This window comes from Euprymna scolopes, chromosome 36, assembly GCF_053919585.1.
Source record: "Euprymna scolopes isolate OS-2025 chromosome 36, ASM5391958v1, whole genome shotgun sequence".
Taxonomy (NCBI): Eukaryota; Metazoa; Mollusca; class Cephalopoda; order Sepiida; family Sepiolidae; genus Euprymna; species Euprymna scolopes.
Window position 1 is genome coordinate 60,970,957 of NC_136517.1, and position 19,120 is coordinate 60,990,076.

Sequence of the window (19,120 nt, forward strand, 5' to 3'; positions counted from 1 at the left end):
AAGTGCATCACTCACCTTGAGCTCGTTGAATAGTTTGGCATCTCGATACTTCAATTCCTCGTATTTGTCGCATTGTTTATGTTGCAGGTTAATATCGTCATCTAGTGTTCGTTGTATGGAAGAATAATTGTTCCAGTTGATTCACGATTTGAAACGATATCAGTTTTGTCACTTTCAGGTGAAAGCGGTGGTGGATTTGGAGTCAAAGGTTGAGGAATTGTTGCAAAGCCTTGTGTTGCCATGGTACGGTATAAACACGCCGGTCTGTTTATTTTCCCCTTTTTCCTGATAGCTAGATACGAAGAACCGGTTGTCTCGGGCCCTTCGCTGCGACTGCGGTTGAGGACAGAACCGCAATGTATTTATAATGAAAATGTAACATAAATAATTTTTTTTCTGATGTTTATATTTTTATCTCCCAATTGAAGTAATTCTATATTCGTCTTTGAAGATATATCAAATTGACCCCTGATTTTGGTAAAACAATTCACAATTTGCGTACGTTGTTCAATGCTATACTTATACATAGTTAATTTCCAAAATATTATCTGTAAAATATCTGAAATAAAGAAAAAAAATAATCATTAATGATAAAATGACAAAGATTTCCAACCCTTCGGTGACTGTTTCGCCACCATCTACTTAATTCTAAGCAAGGATTGCAAAGTATTTGCACTGTTTATTAAACGCTTGATCGTTATATGATAAATTTACATCACAAAGTTAACACCTCTTATTATTAATGTCGGACGATTTCTCATATCTAAAAATTTCAATTTCCTCTTCTTTTAGTGTTTAGCTTTCAGATGGCTTTTCAGATTAATCTGTTTTTTTTTTTTCTTGCCTATTTCTTAATTTTCACCAGTCTTATCCTTTCTGTTTCATATTGTTTGTTGTTTGGTGCTAGGATATGATGAATCGGCGCCATGAGTGCTGAACCCAGGGTGTTGTTTCCAGATGTGAATATCAAACCCAATATTTTTCAGGGTGATTTTGAGTTGGTCTTGGTATCGTTGTATATATATATATATATATATATATATATATATATATATATATATATATATATATATATATATATATAAAAATAATGTCTGCATTAGTTTTAGTCTTAAAACCGCTAAAGTTTGAATTTTGTATTCCATATATTAACAGTGCTTAGAAAAAAATGAATTCCTATATTAAATAAAATAAATTAAGTATACAATTCCTTAAACCTAGCAGCTGCGTTTCAAAATGAATTGAAAAATGACCAGTTAATTATTTTGCTACATACAAATATACACATACCTAATTTTATATAAATATTACAATTATATATATATGTTTATTATTATATTATAGTATATCATATTATTATGTGGGTTTAGAGCAGGAAGATCAACTGTCGGCATAATCTTTTCCTTTGACAGTTCCAGAAAAAATACCATGAACAGAGACAACCATGGTATATTACCTTCATGGACCTGACCAAAGCCTTTGAGCTTGTATCAGAAAGGGACTTTTTACTCTGCTGCAAAAGATTTGATGTCCCCACCTCCAAACTCTTAATAATTATCACCTTTTCCTGAGGATATGCAAAGCACCATACAATACGATAGCTCTCCCTTTGACTCTTTCCCAATTTAGAAGGGTGAAGCAGAGGTGCATACTCTCTGTGATATTCTATGGCATTTTCTTCTCTCTGCTGTTGTTCTATGCCGTCAATAAGTTGGAGGATGGAATGTGCTTCCATACCAGAAGCCTCTTCAACTGTGCCTGTCTTTGAGTTGACCAAAATGCGGAAGTGAGACGTTCTTCACTGATCATGTAGAAATGACAGCACCTCATGAAGAAGCATTGCAGTGAATCGTCGCTTCACGCTCACATACAGAGTTTGGCATGATCATAATTCTAAAACAGAATCTGCAACAGAATCGCTCGATCCAGGATAGGCTTGCACAGTTACAGCATACTCTGCAATTCGGCAACAGGATAATCTGACATGCAGAACTTTATTGTCTTCTGAAGAGTAGTGGTTGATGCGCAGAAATCAGAAGCTCACAATATTAATGCCAGCATCCCATTCCGGGCCAAAAATCAATAATCTTCCAAATCACATTCTTAGATCATTCATAGACATTTATACAGACAACACCACCATCTATGGCAACACTTCTAAGATGAGAAACGGCCACAATCTCTCTGATTCTCTCTCCTCTGATCTTGAGCACGTGGTGCAATGGGGAAAAATGTGACTTGTTAATTTTACTACATCTAAAACCAAGCTTCCAACTTTTCCATCATCAACGCTCTGACCCACATCTGGCTAATATTGAAATGAACGGCTCTTACCTTGAGGACGCCCCATGTTTAGACAAACTTCTGGATCTGACCTTCACTCCCGATCTGAGATGGAGCATAACCAGGGTTGCTGAAAAAATGCCCTTTTCTCTTCTCTGCAACCGCTTTCCCACAGAAGAGGCATTGCAAGCCTATCCCAGCTCTATCGCTATTTTCATGGCAAGTGTTCGACTGAGCTCCAATCTATGGTCTGTTTTTCAGCTGATTACAATATCATTATTTTCAAGTCTAACATAAACAAGTTCTTGTGGAGCTGTCCTCATAAATGGTCTAATAATACCAAATTACTTCTACAAACGATTATTATGCAACTGTCCCAATGACTACAATACACACATTAACCCTTATCCTCAGGTGGCCTCCGGGCCTTGATATGTGGTGACCTCTTTGTAAAAAAAAAAGACAGATGCTACCACAACATGATTATATATATGTATTATTGTATATATATAATATTTTACGTTATGTGATAATATAAGTATCTAACATATAAAGTTATATTGTGAGATTTTGAAAGTTGGACCTGAATAGTATTTAGGCTGACACATCAAACTTTGATTCTGACTAATCAATTTTCATGTGTAATTGTTGGACTATGTTATTAGTACAATAATCATGTACTTCACTTCTCCTGGAACAGATATAGCCAAATAGAATTTTCATACATGAAGTTTCTTTTCCAGAAGTGCTCACCTGTGAAACACATTACCATCAGACTGCTTGCCAGCTAACTACAATATGGTTGTCTTCAGTTCTAATATCAATAAATACTTGTGTTGTTTTCTTATGTAATCAAATTTTGTCCTTTGCATCCATTGTTTCCAATTCTCTCATAGCCATTGTTCATCATCCAATGGACAATTTTATTAACACTTACCCTCGAATAGCTTTTGACATCGATGTGGTGACTTATTAGTATAAATAAGAATATATACAGATATGAGGAACAATCTCAATTTTCAAGTTTTATATACAATAAAATAAAGTTGTCTAACGTAAACATAGACTTCCCACATTATTCTTGTACTCCCTTCAATCAAAATGAAATATACTTATCCAAGTAAACTCTTTTGCTTTTATTTCTATTTTCAATAAAGGTGAAATTATTTTCGTATTTCAGAGATGAAACATACGTTTCTCTGCAGCCATAGGCGGGCCCAAGTGTTTTTTATCGAATCTGTCAACTCTGGCTGTCCATTCCATACCTACCCATGTCAGAATTATTCACAGTTAGAAAAGGCCAACTGTTTGGCTCGACATGATATGGGCAGGTTAGGTTTCCATTCAGATAAGGCCTCAGGCCGTGGTGTCCACATGCTCAAGACGTTTGCAGATGCTCCTTATTGCGGTAAGTCTCCACACACAAAGATGGATGTTGTATTTTGACCCTTTGTAAACTGGACCAGATCAGGAAGTTAAGACAGAAATGAGTTATGGTTGAGGGAGTTTTTAGCAGTGATTTGATCCCTATTTCGCTTTAATTTTCTTGCTTAAAATGTTGTCAGGAAAAAATATGGAGTCGCTTTTAACAGGACAAACTAGAATGTGTCAGTCAGTCTGATTATGGTAAAATTTGAAAACGTGTATATATATATATATATATATATATATATATATATATATATATATATATATATAAACTATTTCATTTACTCACATAAAATAAATATACAAAAGTATAAATTTATGTGTAAACTTTAAGTATTTACTTCAAAAGTGCTCAATACGTAGGTAGAGCTAGTTAGTAATTTATAAAATGTATATGTCGATTAAGCTACACTGAATATTCTGTGTTTCATCCACTCTAGGACTCCTCAGGCTTATACGCATAAGCCTGAAGAGTTCTAGAGTGGATGAAACACGGAATATTCAGTGTAGCTTAATCGCCATATACATTGTATAACTTACTATATATATATATATATATATATATATATATATATATATATATATATATATATATATATATATTTCGTTATAATCCCTTTACTTTATATATCATTTTAAAGAGCGTTTTTCGCTCTAACAAATCGTTTAAATTGCTTTCGTTTTAAAACAATTATGTCTTCTTTTCAGAACGTTGAATACAAGATGGAAAAAAGCTAATTCGCAAATTTTTTTATTTCAATTCAAGCTAAGCCAAAAAGCTGCTGAAACAGCTCACGATATCAATGAAGCATTTGGCCCAGGAACTGCTACTGAATGCACAGCACAATGGTGGTTAAAAAATACCGTAGTGGCTACAAGAGTCTTGAAGATGATGAGCATAGTCGAAGCCGATCCACATACAACTGTTCAAGAACTTGCTTCTGAATTAGACGTAATGTATACGACGATTTCCAACCACTTGAGAAAGATTGGAAAGACAAAAACAGCTTGATAAATGGGTGCCTCACGAATTGGACAACAGCCAAAAGAAACGCCTTTATGAAGTGTCATCTTCCCTTCTTTTATGTAACAATAACGACCCGTTTATCGACCGGGTTGTGACTTGCGATGAAAAGTGAGTTCTTTATGACAACTGGTGATGCTCAGCTCAGTGGTTAGACACTGATGAAGCTCCACAACACTTCCCGAAGCCAGGGTTGCACCAAAGGAAGATTATGCTGACTGTTTTGGTCTGCAACTGGTCCCATCATTAAAGTTTTTTTATAATACAGGCGAAACTATTACGACGGGGAAGTACTATCAACAAATGAATGAAATTCATCAGAAACTTTGACAACAACACCCAGCATTATTCAACAGAAAAGGCTCAATTCTCCTCCATGACAATGCCCGGTCACATGTTGTTAAACCGAACTTGCAGAAATTGAACGAATTGAGCTATGAAACTTTGTTCATCCGCCATACTCTCCAGACCTCTCACCTACCGACTACAACTTTTTCAGGCACCTCGACAACTTCACTTGACTTTATCACCATCTGAACGCAAGATTTTTACTGGCATAAATTGTTTTGCGTTGGCAAAAGTGTGTTCATTCTGATGCTTATTTTGATCAATTTTGAAATTATTATTTATTTCTTCATATCTTTGAAGCTACTCGTTTCCAGGAATTTTAAACGTTATTTTCGTTTTCAGCACCTTCAAAAACCTAAAATTTTTAATAGTAATAATTTTAAAGAATTTTTTGAGGGTGGAAAAATACTGCACCTTTACCAATATTTCGATCGTAATCATTTGTTTTCCTAGTTTTGTATATGAATTACAAAATATCTGATATTTCTCCAAAACCTCTGATCTTGATGAAGAGGAGACTAAAACTTGCTGCTATGTTTCAAATGATCTGAAATAACAGCAAGGGGAGACTTGATTCTAATAATATTTCTCATATGTTTGGTTTTCATACATAAAGTAAATTTCACAATGTATAAAGATTATTTGATGCTGGAGATATTCATATTTGTATCCTATTTCCAAAAGAGGGGAAATATAACATATGAGAAATATTTGGAATCAAGTCTCCTCTTGTTGTTTTTTCAGATCATTTGAAACCTTAGCAGCAAGTTTTAGTCTCCCCTCCATAAAGGTCAGAGGTTTTGGGGATATATATAAATGAATAATAATTATTTAATAATAATAATAATAATAATAATAATAATAATAATAATATATATATATATATATATATATATATATATATATATATATGAAGAAGTAAAATTATAGAAGAATAAAAGGCCAATCAAATGAGGTATAGTTTGTTTAAACAGTTACAGTTGCTTAAATTTGCAGTTTTTGAAAAAATTGCGGGCTTTCTTTTTGCCGCCTGTATATATATATATATATATATATACGCCATTTTTAGGTATTTATTTGAACTAAAGTATCGCAATGTGTGCTAAATAATGTTATTGTGTTAAATGCTCGTTCTCAGTATTACGTCAATAAACTGATATTTGTTTTTTTGGATTTTTAAATTATACCTTTTTTGATTTGTAGCGAAAGCAGAAGCAAAAGGCATGAATTTCAACATTCACTCAACCTTTAATCAGAGAGAAAAAAAATTAACGACGAAAATTTATTTGTCCTTTCTATTTTTCGCATACACCCGGCTCCCTTGATCTTTGAATCATTTCGTTTTTGCTGTTCTTTGTGTACCATGTGACATTATATTTGTAGGCTCGCTCAAACTAAACCAAAGATCATAGACTGTTATATATTGGGACCCTACGTGAGTAAGTAGAGATTATGTTTACTAGTATGAATTTTGGCAAGGGTTACATTAGTACATGTTAGAATAACCTGGCAGCAAGTGGAAATATACCCAGCTACAGGTGGCATGTTTGAAGTGGGAGTCAAAGGTTAGCTCCCTAGACAAAATGCACTAGAAATATAGGTGTCAAATGAAATGACAAAAAGATGACATCACATGTTTAGGGGAAAGAACAGAGTTTCTAATCAGTCTGAGCCAGGAAGCGAGGTGAGATGCATTAAAGAATGTAGAGAGAATCTAAGTAAATGTCACCTGAATGTCTGCCTGTTTGCATCTCTCAATTCCCATCTTTAGGACTAAGTTAAGAAAATTAAGTAAAAACTAATTTAGATGGTCTTTCTCCGAGTTTCTCTAAATAAAACCTTGAAATTCAAGTCTCTGTTGTGTTTTTATGCATGAGTAAATTCGTCTGAAGTTAAACAGAAAATCAACAACCACAAGCGGATCATGGTACACTCATGGAAAAGCAGCGATCATCAAAAGTAGGAAAGACTCCATATGTATAACATGTACAAACTTTTGTTTAACAAATAAAATCTTGCAAGACGTGAACGTAGAGTATGTCTTACGGTCAGAGAGGATAATTAAACACTTTTCATGCATGATCGTCAACTATATCATCTGATCGTTATTTGTTATTTTGTTGTGTGCTCCATGTTCAAATTCTGTTTTAAACGTCAATCTCATATTTTTTCTTTTCCGTTTGTGTCTGCACTAGTCTATCATAAGGTTGTCACCTCTTCTTAATGAATTTATTACTACAGGTTATCATTACCGACTGAATATCACTGGCCTCAGCAACATTATGGGTAAGATATTCGTGACATTGAAAGGGACAAAAGGAGAAACACAAGTCACCAACGTCGTTGGGTAAGTAATAACACAACAACCATGGATCAACATATTTTGATCTTGTTTTGCTGGTTTATTGCTTTCTGATATAAATCAGCTGTCTACTACAGTGACCACGCAAAAGTTGCCGCCATTACTAATGAAAGCGCTACTACGGACCTGGCAAGAATCGAACATGGCACACCCAATTGTCAGTTCACACAGAAAAAATTTGTCTTCTGTGGATTTATGAAAAATGTTACAAAACATTTTAGCTCTTAACGGGCAAAAGTTATAGCCCATTGACTTAGGACGAATGCTTTATGCCAAATTAATGGTTGAATATGGTTAAATTTGTGCTCATTTTTGCATTAAATATTAATCCCTATTAATCTTTGCATCGAATCGATACCATAATACTTAGTTCACTGCACCTTATAATAATAAAGGTTCATATAAAATTTCAGACAGATCAGGCTAGTAGTTTCTGAGAAAAAGTAGAACTTAAATACTAATCCCCAACTGTGTATTTAATGTTTACCATAATATTCATATTGTTGCACCTTATTATAAAAAAGGTCCATGCAAAATTTCAGCCAGATCGGCGCAGTAATTTCTTAGAAAAAGTGAAACGGACAGATCGACAAACAAACAGAGACAGACTAAGAAAAATGTAATATAGATTTTAAATCAGAATTACATATTTATTGCCTAAAAACACCTTTCCACCAAAAACAACATTGAACATGGAAACATAATGCTTACAATTAAGCCAGCAGTACTTTTTATTTTATTTATTTTATTCCCATCGTTTTTTTTGTTTTTTTTTTCAGAAAACGTAGTCGCCTTCTGGCTCATAACATTCCTTTTGCCTCCTTGTTCCTTGTACACAAAGACATTGGTGAATTGGAAAGTGTGTCGGTGTCATACGTCAAGACAAAAAAAATTCTTGGTTTCATATTCAGCAGCGATTGGACACTTGGCTCTCTTAACATCTTCAGTGGGGAGACGCATAAAATGTAAGTGGTTTTGTTTTGTTTTGTTTTGTTAGATGCGCCAGTTTGTCAAAATATTTTCTTAGAGGCAGCGGCGATGGTGAATGCTGTTTTTACATATTGGACAAATTTTCCAATCATCAGCTTTTCTCAGCAAGTAAGAGAAACGAGGATAATCACTGCCGAAAATTCGAGCATACTATAAAAACCCAAACACAAAGCTTTCTTCTACAGACAGCACGTGTGTTCATGTTACATTTCACTGCCTAGTGTCTCTGGAACTGAGATTCTGTTGGCAAGCAGCTTACACATGACAAAAGACTTTCACAAATTATTAAATACAACTCCAGCATATACACATTGTTAACTGAAATCTCTTGCATACAAGTTCCTACATACACTCTCTCATCGGCTGCTACTATTGCTCATAGAAATCATGTTTTTTTAATCTTTATCAATAGAATAGATACCACAAGAATAATGCTTTCAAAACTACTGCAAATAAGTTAGAATGAAGGTGAAGAATCTGATGCCCATTTTGTTCAGACCTGAATTGCTGAGCAGAGGCTCAGTTTCTGTGATTTTTGGAAAATACCAAATGGAGCACTGAACAAATGTAAGACTTTTACTCCAACAATCATTATAAAGTCGCAAGGTAATTTCATCAACATCTGGTAAAGCTAAATTTTTTGCAAAGAATTTTTCTACAAATTCCATCCTCTGTAATCAGGGCCATCAACTACCGGAATCTAAGACTAAACTTGTCTCCTTCAATAACTACAAGAAACCTTCTCTACCACCAATAGCAATGGCCAAAGAATCTTTATCTGAAAGTACATCTTTTAAACTCCTAGGCCTAACGTTCACAGGAAACATGAGTTGGAAAAATTACATTGAGAGCATTGCCAGAAACGCTGTGAAAAAGGTAGGTTCTCTCTACTGAAAAAGCTACTAACGCTCGAAAGTATCCTGTACCTCTATAAGGCCACCATTCGCCCATGTATGGAGTATTGTTGTCATATTTGGGCTGGTGCATCTGCTACTAGTCTCTCACTCCTATACAATGTTCAAAAGAGAGTCGCCAACTTAATAGGTCCTGAACTGTCATCTAAGCTTCAGCCTCTGTCCCATCAACAAAATGTAGCATCCCTCTGCCTGTTCTACAAGTAATTCAATGGTGAATGCTCCGACAAACTGCAAGCACTTCTATCCCCTCGACACAAATACCCCCGACAAACCCGACAAGCAGCAAAATCCCACCCCTTCACAGTTGAGATCCCTAGATGTAAGAGAGCCTTCTACTCCAGTAGTTTCTTTCCCAGAACCGCTGGACTTTGGAATTCCCTTCTGAGTTCCTGCTTCCCCAACTGTACTGACATGCAAAAGTTCAAGTGTAATGTGAACCGACATCCTTCAGCCCAACTCCCCACATAGTACCCCTGTAGCTTATGTCCCTGATAGTAGCCTCCCACAGCAAAGTGGCAATGTGCCTTGTTTGGGGTGAAATTGCAATTTAAAAAAAAAAAAAAATTTTCCTCTGCTAATAAACTTAGTGATAGACATATATCTGGTTCCTCTTTTTAAGACAAGTGAAGTACGTCTGAGAGGTTGATAAGCTTATCTGTAACTTTGATGCCAGCAAGGCAACACGTCTTGACAGTATTTCTTGTCGTGTTTAAGAAACTCCTACCAGAACTTGCTTTTATTCTGATAAAATTGTACTTTTGAAAAACTTGTTGATCTGTTCAGTATTTAAAAATACTAATGATCAGTGCTCAGCATCTCATAACTGACCTACCAGTCTTGTATTAATTATGAGTAAAGTTTCTTTGAATCATTAATAAATGAAAAAATTGTCAAGCACCTGTGTAAAAATAATTTACTTAGTGACAAGCAATATGGATTTCATCCTGCAAGGTCAACTGCTCATGTATTAACTATAATATCGCATAGAATCAGTGAATCTCTTGACCACGGGCTTTGTTTTTAGAGCAATAGCTCTCGACATATCAAAGGCACAAAGGATTGCTTCACAAACTTACTTGCTATAAAATATTTTGCAGTGTACTTGCAACCACTGAATTCTTCCTCTGATAGTTTTAAAGTAATTGTTAATGGATAGAAGTCAATAGTATGAATGCTTCAATTCGAATGAAGAATTTTCTTAATCTCTATTAACGATCTTCCTTGTCACATTCTGAGATCACCTGTTGACATCTGTGCAGATGATACAACTGCATATGGCAATACATGAAGAGCACGTGTCTGGAGTATATGGTGCAATGCGTCAGGGTGGGGAGTGGCTCGTTATTTTAAACACTTTTAAAACCAAGTTTCTGTCCCTTCGATCACCAATACCTAGATTCTTGTTTTGTCCCGGTTGAAATAAATCGCTCTTTCCTTGGAACTTAGTACTTACTTTCACTCTTGACCTAAAATAGAAGGCTTACATCTAATCTGTTGCTAGAACCACTTATTCTACTTAATTCTTGATGCAGTCTTCTACCTATATAAAGATACGTCTCAATTCTACCTCGGCGTGTCTAGCATCAGATAAAATTTTCACAAACAAATCTTCTTCTCAAGGGATTTCCATCTGTGAAACATATTGCCACGAGACTCCTTATCTGCAGATTACAACTTGTCCATCTTCCAAACCAATTTCTTCGGACAATCATTCTATCTAATTAACCTTTATCCTCGAGTGGCATTTGGCCTTCATAAGCGAAAAGCAAAACGATAAAAGACATTCTAATACACACTCATGCACGGACATATCTATACGAGAGAGAGAGAGAGAGAGAGAGAGAGAGAGAGAGAGAGAGAGAGAGAGAGAGAGAGAGAGAGAGAGAGAGAATGAGCGAGAGAGCGAGAAATAAATGGGGGAGAGATAAAGAAAGGAAGATAGAGAGAGAATGAACAAAAAGAAATATATATATATATATATATAATATATATATATATATATATATATATATATATATATATATATATATATATATATATATATATATATATATATACAGAGAGAGAGAGAATGTTGACGAAACTATCGGAAAGTTTCTTGAACTTTAGTTGTGTAATCTCTATTTTTATAGTTTGACGTATTGTAAGATTTAATCGCATAGAATTAAATATTTATATATTAATTTATATTTATTAACCCAAAAGCTGCACATCAAAATTATCCTTAAAAATGATCACGCATTTTTTCATTAAAATCATCTGGAAACAAGAAGAAAAAAACGGAATAAAAAAAATCATGTGACATGTTTTCAATTACGTCCACATGTCAAAAACAAACTCGTCTTATGAATCGATCGTTTCTCATAAAAGTACTTCAAAACATTAGGTTAGGAGAAGGTTTTATAGATGCTTTTCAATGATCAAAATATTCTCCCTTACATATTCATGTACATGAATTTGTTGTTAGCAAAATTTTGACTTTGGTGTTTTTTCTTTCCAGGTACAGATTTTCAGTAAAGAACGCCGTGATCAAGGCAAAGACATCTCGCACATTTAAAGTAATGGATTAAAATTCAGATGTGACCCTGATCAAGCTGAGAAAATTGACGGTTTTAATGCAAACATTTGATTGGAATAAAAAGTGAAAATTAAACGAAAATTTAATTTAAATTAAATTTAAATTAAATTAAAAAAATTTATATAATAAATAAATCTCAAGAGCATTTTTGTGTTTTATGTATTTATTTTACACTATTTTAAAGTTATTTCCATTTTTGCCAATAGAGTAATATATTTTTGGAAGAGGGAAGTTAGTTGACTCAGCTCCTATACCTGTAAGACATTCACAGCAAGAACTTATTACCACAACTACAAACCACTTTTATTTCTCTTTTCGTATGCCTAACATCAAATTGAATTTCCATGAGCAATTTCTTTCCAAGAATTTTCATGTGTGGAACACTAATATAACATTACTTCCCTGCAGACTACAGCATGGTCATCTTTAAATTCAATGCCAACAAATACTAGGCATAAAAAATCCTCAGAAGTAATCAGATTTTGTTAATTCTATTCATAATTTTCAACACTCTCATAATATTCTTCATCATTCAACTGACAATCTATCCATTCCATTAGCCCTTATCCTTGAGTGGTTTTTGACCTTGACAAGTAATGACTCTGACTCATTAGTACAATTTTCACACATGTTAATTGTTCTTTCTCTGCATTAACCTACGTAACAAATGTTGTTTGCAATACCCCAACAAAAAAAAAAAAAAAAGGAGAAGGAAAATTTATTTATTAATGTATTTTCTAACAACTGTATTTCTTTTCTGAGTATAATTAGTAATGTCCTGTCATTAATATCGTTGTTAATGAAATTGTGTTAGAAAAGATCGCTTACTCTCAATAATACCCCCTCCTAAAATCCCAAAACTAGTGTGCCTGTTCAACCACGACTGTGCTGAAAATACGCAGAATTCTCACCATCATACCATATATGGTAATGCTTAGGGAGTCGTCAATGACGCATTTAAAATACGTTATGGCTGAACGCAAAATGCCAGTAGTTAGAATTAAAACTATTATGAGTCAGAGCAAACATGGCGACGATGTTCCTTTGTGTGGGCAGCCAACATAGTCAAGTAAGGAAAAGTTTACAATTTTTTTCACACGTTAATTGTTTTTTCTCTGAATTAACTTATGTAACAAGTGTTGTTCGCAATCCCCCAACAAAACACACACAAAAAAGGAAAAAGTAAATTAATTTATCTATTTATTTATTTATTTATTTATTTATTTTCTAAATGAATAAAAGAACTGTATTTCTTTTCTGAGTATAATTAGTCTGGTCCTGTTATGAATTGTAGTGAATAATAATAATAATAAAACGAAAAAAAAAAAAAAAAAAAAAAAAAAAAAAAAAAAAAAAAAAACAGAATTGTGAAACTTCCGGCAAATTATCTGCCCTTGATAAGATTAAGAACAGTAAATAATCTTCTTGTTAAAAGAATAATTTTTATATTTGAATCTAATTATCGTTAGGATTTAAAATTGAAATGTTTCTAGAATATTCTAAAGAAATTATTAAAACTGTAACAGTGCCATGTTGATTGCACATTGCAAATTCACATGTAAATATGGGAGAGGAAGCTATCTTCAAATATTCGCTTAAATTGGGAATAGAGCAACAGACTTATATTATGTAGGTATTAATACGCCCCCCTTACATTTTTTTGTCCTGTCTGTGTCTGTTCATATCCTGTATGTACGTGTGATAGTGCACAATACCTCCCATATACATGAGTGGTATATGCGATTCCTGCATCAGAACCACAGATAAAACAACTCTGGGCCTGGTGTTGCCACAAACACTAAAATATAAAAAATGTTCAATACAAATAATACAAACCGTGGGACCCAGAAGAAAGATCTGGGAGTCATGATCAGCAAGTTCTCCCTCGGTAGCCAGCATGGGGGACTTGGTTGTAATCCTGTGAATGTTGGCCCACTTTCTAATTTCAGAAGCGCAAATAACACGGACGCTGAACAGATAAGTATAACCTCTAATTTCAAGGACCAAAAGGATACCGACCAAACACAGCACAGCCAAAATAACCATCACAAAAGAAAACCCCAAGAAAAAAATGGACAACGAAAGAGAATACACTCGTAATGGAATGCTATTATAGAAGCCACCATAAATATAGATATGGAAGGTTATCGGAAACGAATGAAAGAGCTATGGGACTTGTCCAGTGACTACCATACGACAGAACAAAGAATTGCAGACCAAGCAAGACTGATACTCAAAAGAGGCTGGCTCTTAAAACTGGAACTAATGGAAATACAGTGAAATAAAAATGATGAAATTGAGCATGGAGCATCCTGTAGAAACCCCACAAGTGGAAGTCCCAACCCACAGACAGAGGACCTGTGAGTACTGGACTCTACAAACGTGGAAATCGAGAACAATGAAACAGAGCTAACAGAGGATGGAAGCAGACGAAATAGAAAAATAATACAGTTTATGAACAAGGAAAAAACAAAGCTTCCATCTTTAAAGAACCAAAAGCAGAAGAAATTAAAAAGAGAAACAGATAAGTTTAAGAAGCTCCCCCCATACATCATAACAGATACACTCACAGATTTAAACAAATTCAATTTATGCTGACGCCACGATAGTAAGTATGAAGTTCAAATAAAAAAAAAACAGCTGGGGAAAGATGAACCGACAAAACCTGGATGGGAAATAAGGCTAGAAACCTAAATCAGCAAACATAAAAAAGAAGCCAAAAACGATAAAAACAAGAAGAAAGCGGCGTGGAGAAGATGGAAAATTGGAAATGTGATTAGCTGGGGAGGCTAAACAAGAAACATGAAGAACTGAAACAAAAAAAATAGAAACAAAAGAAGGGGAACTGAGACGATATTTAATCATATCTAAACAGGGCAAACAAAACAGAACATTTGAAAACAATGAAAGCCAATTCTACCAATATGTGAACGGAGGAAAAACGAAAACAGAACCACCAAATGTGACAGAAACAAAACTCTACTGGAGTAAGATATTGAAAGAATGATGGGGATCATAATAGAAATGCCGAAAGACATGAAAGAAGAGTCACAACAAATCGACAACAAATTTGCTTGTTTTTGAAGCTTGTGGTCATACAACAGTTTCACATGTTTTATGCAGTCTTTTGCATTATTGCATTATATTCTGCAAGATCTTTCTAGCTGCACCAGTTGGGCAGCGAAGAGCAGAAAAGGCAGTGATGCATCTCCTTAATATTTGTTGATGGGTTAGGGTTAGGGTTAGTTTTGTAGCACCATCTGGTCATTGCAAATTTTTTTTTGATCCACTCAGATCGAATGTTTTTCATCAGAACCAGGATGCTTCTGAACCGGGAGGGAAATCTCAGGAGAGGAGATTCCCATGTCACTAGAACAAGGGGCCATTTTCTAGCCATCTCGTCCACAGCTGTAATCTGGTCTCTTCCTGAGATAATGTTAGGAAGGCCGCTTATGTCCTGCATATATGGAAGAGGGGGGATAATGCGAATACAGGAACAAATAAGAATGCCAGACCGTCGAGTTGAGGAAGCAATTATGCAAATTATGTGTTTCCAGACTGAGCACAATTGTTTGTCTTTTCGGGTCAGTGTTCCATTGTGGTTTATTTCTTGTATTGGTAATTTCCATGCGGAAAATTTCAGTATGCTTGTCTAAAGTTAAAAGATTTAATGTTAAAAATAATGCAATCATTGTCTATAGTGCTCAACAAGTGCTCATTCAAAAATGCATATACACGTGTGTGTGTGTGTGTGTGTGTGTGTGTGTGTGTGTGTGTGTGTGTGTGTGAAGGGGAGGCATCAGGAGTAGTTTTGATAAAGCATGACGGTTTTAACCCTTTACCGCTAAATTGTATTTTCAAGTTGCCTTTTAAAAAGCAATATTTCCTACTCTTATGGCTCGTCAGCCCAACTGGTCTTCAAAGTATAAGTCTATGCATGGATCAACAAGAGAGAGGTTTGTTTATGTTCGTGTGTCAGTTGCAACTTCTGTCACGTATGGATTTCATGATTAAAAACTTTATTGCACAAAAAATTGTGGCGGTAAAAATTGTGGCGGTAAAGAGGACACAGGGCCTAAGTTATGTTTTAGCGTTTATTTTGTGTTAGTAAAATATGTTGGAAGTAAAGTATATAAGCCTTACACAAACAAACATTGATCAACTCACATTTAGTACAAGAGTCGTTCCAAAAGACAAGCCTCCTATTTTTTAACTCAAAAAGTTGAAGAATTACGAAGATGGGAGTGATACCATTAAAACGAGTGACGTTTTGTGATCCAGAATTTATTTTTTCTATATAATCACTACAATTCTCAATGCACTTTTGCCAGCAATGAACAATGGCTGTGCATGGGCGTCCAAAGTGTGCTTTGCCATACAAAGAGTGTTCCAAGAGTAAAGCTTCCTATTCTTTTGACTTAAAAAGTTAAAGAGATACGATGACGAGAGTGGTACCATTAAAACGTGCAGCCTTTTGTGTTCTAGAATTTTTTTTTCTGCACAGCGACCACCATACTTAATGTACTTTTGCCAGGAATTCAATGATGTATCTCTGCTTTTGACACACGTCCATGCTAAAGGTTGCTTTTTTTAGAGTCTTACACCGTCAATACTGCAACAGAGAGCTGAAACTTTCAGGTCATGACAAAATCATCATAACAATGCAATTTGCAATTCCCTCTGATCCATTTAGGCGGAATAAAAATAAGAGGCATTACTTTTGGAACAACCCTCGAATAATAATAATAATAATAATAATAATAATAATAATAAGAAGAAGAAGAAGAAGAAGAAGAAGAAGAAGAAGAAGAAGAAGAAGAAGAAAACGTCCAGTGGAAGATTGCGGTGCGGATTGGGACTTGGAGAGGTTTTTTGCCATCCAAGCCCCACTGACTGTTACCAGCAAGAAATCAATGGCAAGCAACTTTTGCAATAATGCAAAGTTATTTGCAATGATTATTGAAAAAGGCGGAGACCACTGGAGATCTAGGAAGACTTGTTACTCAGACTTCAGAGTGATCGCTAGTGATGGCGTGTGAAAACTCTTAGTTCCAGCGCGGCTGTAGCCGAGACTGAACTCACTACACAAGTTTGCAATGTAATTCAAATCTGAATACTTGATGCTTCGCCAGGGCTATCATGACGCCATCATTAGATGGGGTGCCTAACATGGCTTAAGAGAGTCCCATCTACCCTTGAAAGAAGGATAGACTACGTCAGTTTCTCAATCTGGTATTTTACCTCGTGGTACAGACAGCACCCATCTGGTACTGGCCAGGCTCAACATTGCTTAACTTCGGTGATCTGGTGAGAACCGGTGTGTCAACGCGATTGTACCATATTACGTTGACAAGATATTGAAAGAGAAGAACTTTTAGTGAATAAATAAAAATAAATCCAATCATTGTGTACAGTGCTCAGCAGGTGCTCTACAGCACACCAGAAGTTCACGTACATATGTGCACATATATGAAGGAGGGAAAGAAACATCAAGTGTAGTTTTGTTGAATTTTAGTCAATCCTGAGCATGAAAGAAACATTTCTGAAAGTCTCGAAAGTCATGCTGTTTTCTGACCTTGTAGGCACGTCCACGTGTGTTAGACACAAGAAAATCAAAAAAGTGCTCCGGCTTGTTGTTAGCAAGATGGTTAATAAATTTTGAGAATTTACGAAGTTGATTGCTAGATGACGGAGATTCAGCAAATCCGAAACCAGGGAAACAAAGCGTTCAGAGTAAAATAGGAGTTATTTATTTCCTTTCCATCGCAGAAAGATGTGACACAAGGTCAGAAGGTAAGGAAGAGTTAAGCAAGCGCCCCTAGAAAAGGAACACTCTAGCCTATTAAAAATTGCTTGGGCAGCCCCGTCTGCATTCCTCGGTAGAGGCACCTCAGGCAATAAGCAATAAACTTACTCCACCCAAAAGACGTAAGGCAATGGTCTGGAATAGGGGTCTTTCTAGAACTGCATAAGATACCAAAGAATTTTAGGAAGCTTGAAGATTTTATAGGATGCAGTTTCTCAGCATCCAACAACTGATGTCGGCAGTTTGTTCCATGATTCAGCAATTCTAAATGTAAAAAAAAAATTTCCAAAACTCAAGGGAGTTTTGCAGTTTTATGAATTTGTTAGCATATCCATGATTGTCCATGTCTTCTGAAATGTCCAAGATGAAAATCATCATCGCAAAATGTCTAATAATAACAACAACAACAATAAAAATAATAAGAAGAAAACAGAGAGACAAATGACAAAACGGGAAAAGAAAAATGGGAAGAGAAACAACTACACGGAAGATTCATAAGAATGACAAAAGATGAGAATAACGAAAACACCTGGACATGAATGTGAAAAGGACATGTAAACTGAGAAACTGAATCCCTAATAACTGCAGCACAAGATAACTCGATAAGAACCAACCATATCAAAGCAAGGATCGATAAAACACACAAAAAACAGCAAATGCAGACTCTGTGGACAAAGAGACAAAACGATAAACCATATAGTAAGTGAATGCAGCAAACTGGTCCGAAAGGAATACAAAAATAAGCATGACCAAGTGGGGAGGCGGTGCACTGGGAATTATGCAAACGACTGCATTTTGAGCATACAGACAAATGGTACAAGCATAAACTCGCAACAGCACTCGAAAAAGAGAACCACAAAATCCTATGGGACATGGACATACAAACGGACAAACCCATCCAAGCAAGAAGACCAGATGTCGTAATAATTAACAAGAAAGAAAAATCCTGTCAAATCGTAGACTTGCCCCAGCTGACCACAGGGTGAGTATGAAAGAAAAGGAGAAATGAAGCAAATACACAGAGATAGCCAAAGAGTTAAATGGGATTTGGATGATGAAGAAAATATAAATAGTACCGATAATAGTAGGACCACTAGGAACAATTCCAAAAAACTTCGAAAAAAGAATGGGAGAAATTGGAATCAGAGGAATAGCTGCAAAAATACAATGACTAACGATAATGAAAACGGCTGCAATATTAAGGAAACCCCTTGAATATGGAGAATAATAAAAGAAGACAATATAACCAAGAAGCGCTACAGGAATGAAGAACACCGAAGCTATATATCTACAAGTTCTACAACCCCATCATGCATCACTCCCCCCCATTGTCTCATCTCCGTTCCTCCTAAAAGAAAAGTGATACCAAAGAGCCGAGAAGGGT

General features: G+C 35.3%; 1 protein-coding gene across 1 annotated transcript in view; it reads left to right on the top strand.

The window, feature by feature from the left end:
- The window catches only part of LOC145260530 (pancreatic lipase-related protein 2-like), a 65,163-nt gene extending 53,088 nt beyond the window's left edge, over positions 1 to 12,075 (top strand). Inside the window, exons 6-9 of the mRNA XM_080118733.1 lie at positions 3,464 to 3,691; positions 7,325 to 7,430; positions 8,225 to 8,410; positions 11,853 to 12,075. Coding sequence (XP_079974859.1) covers positions 3,464 to 3,691; positions 7,325 to 7,430; positions 8,225 to 8,410; positions 11,853 to 11,922 — 590 coding nt within the window. The 3' untranslated portion in view covers positions 11,923 to 12,075. The remainder of the gene's footprint in view (positions 1 to 3,463; positions 3,692 to 7,324; positions 7,431 to 8,224; positions 8,411 to 11,852) is intronic.
- The last annotated feature ends 7,045 nt before the right edge of the window (positions 12,076 to 19,120 follow it).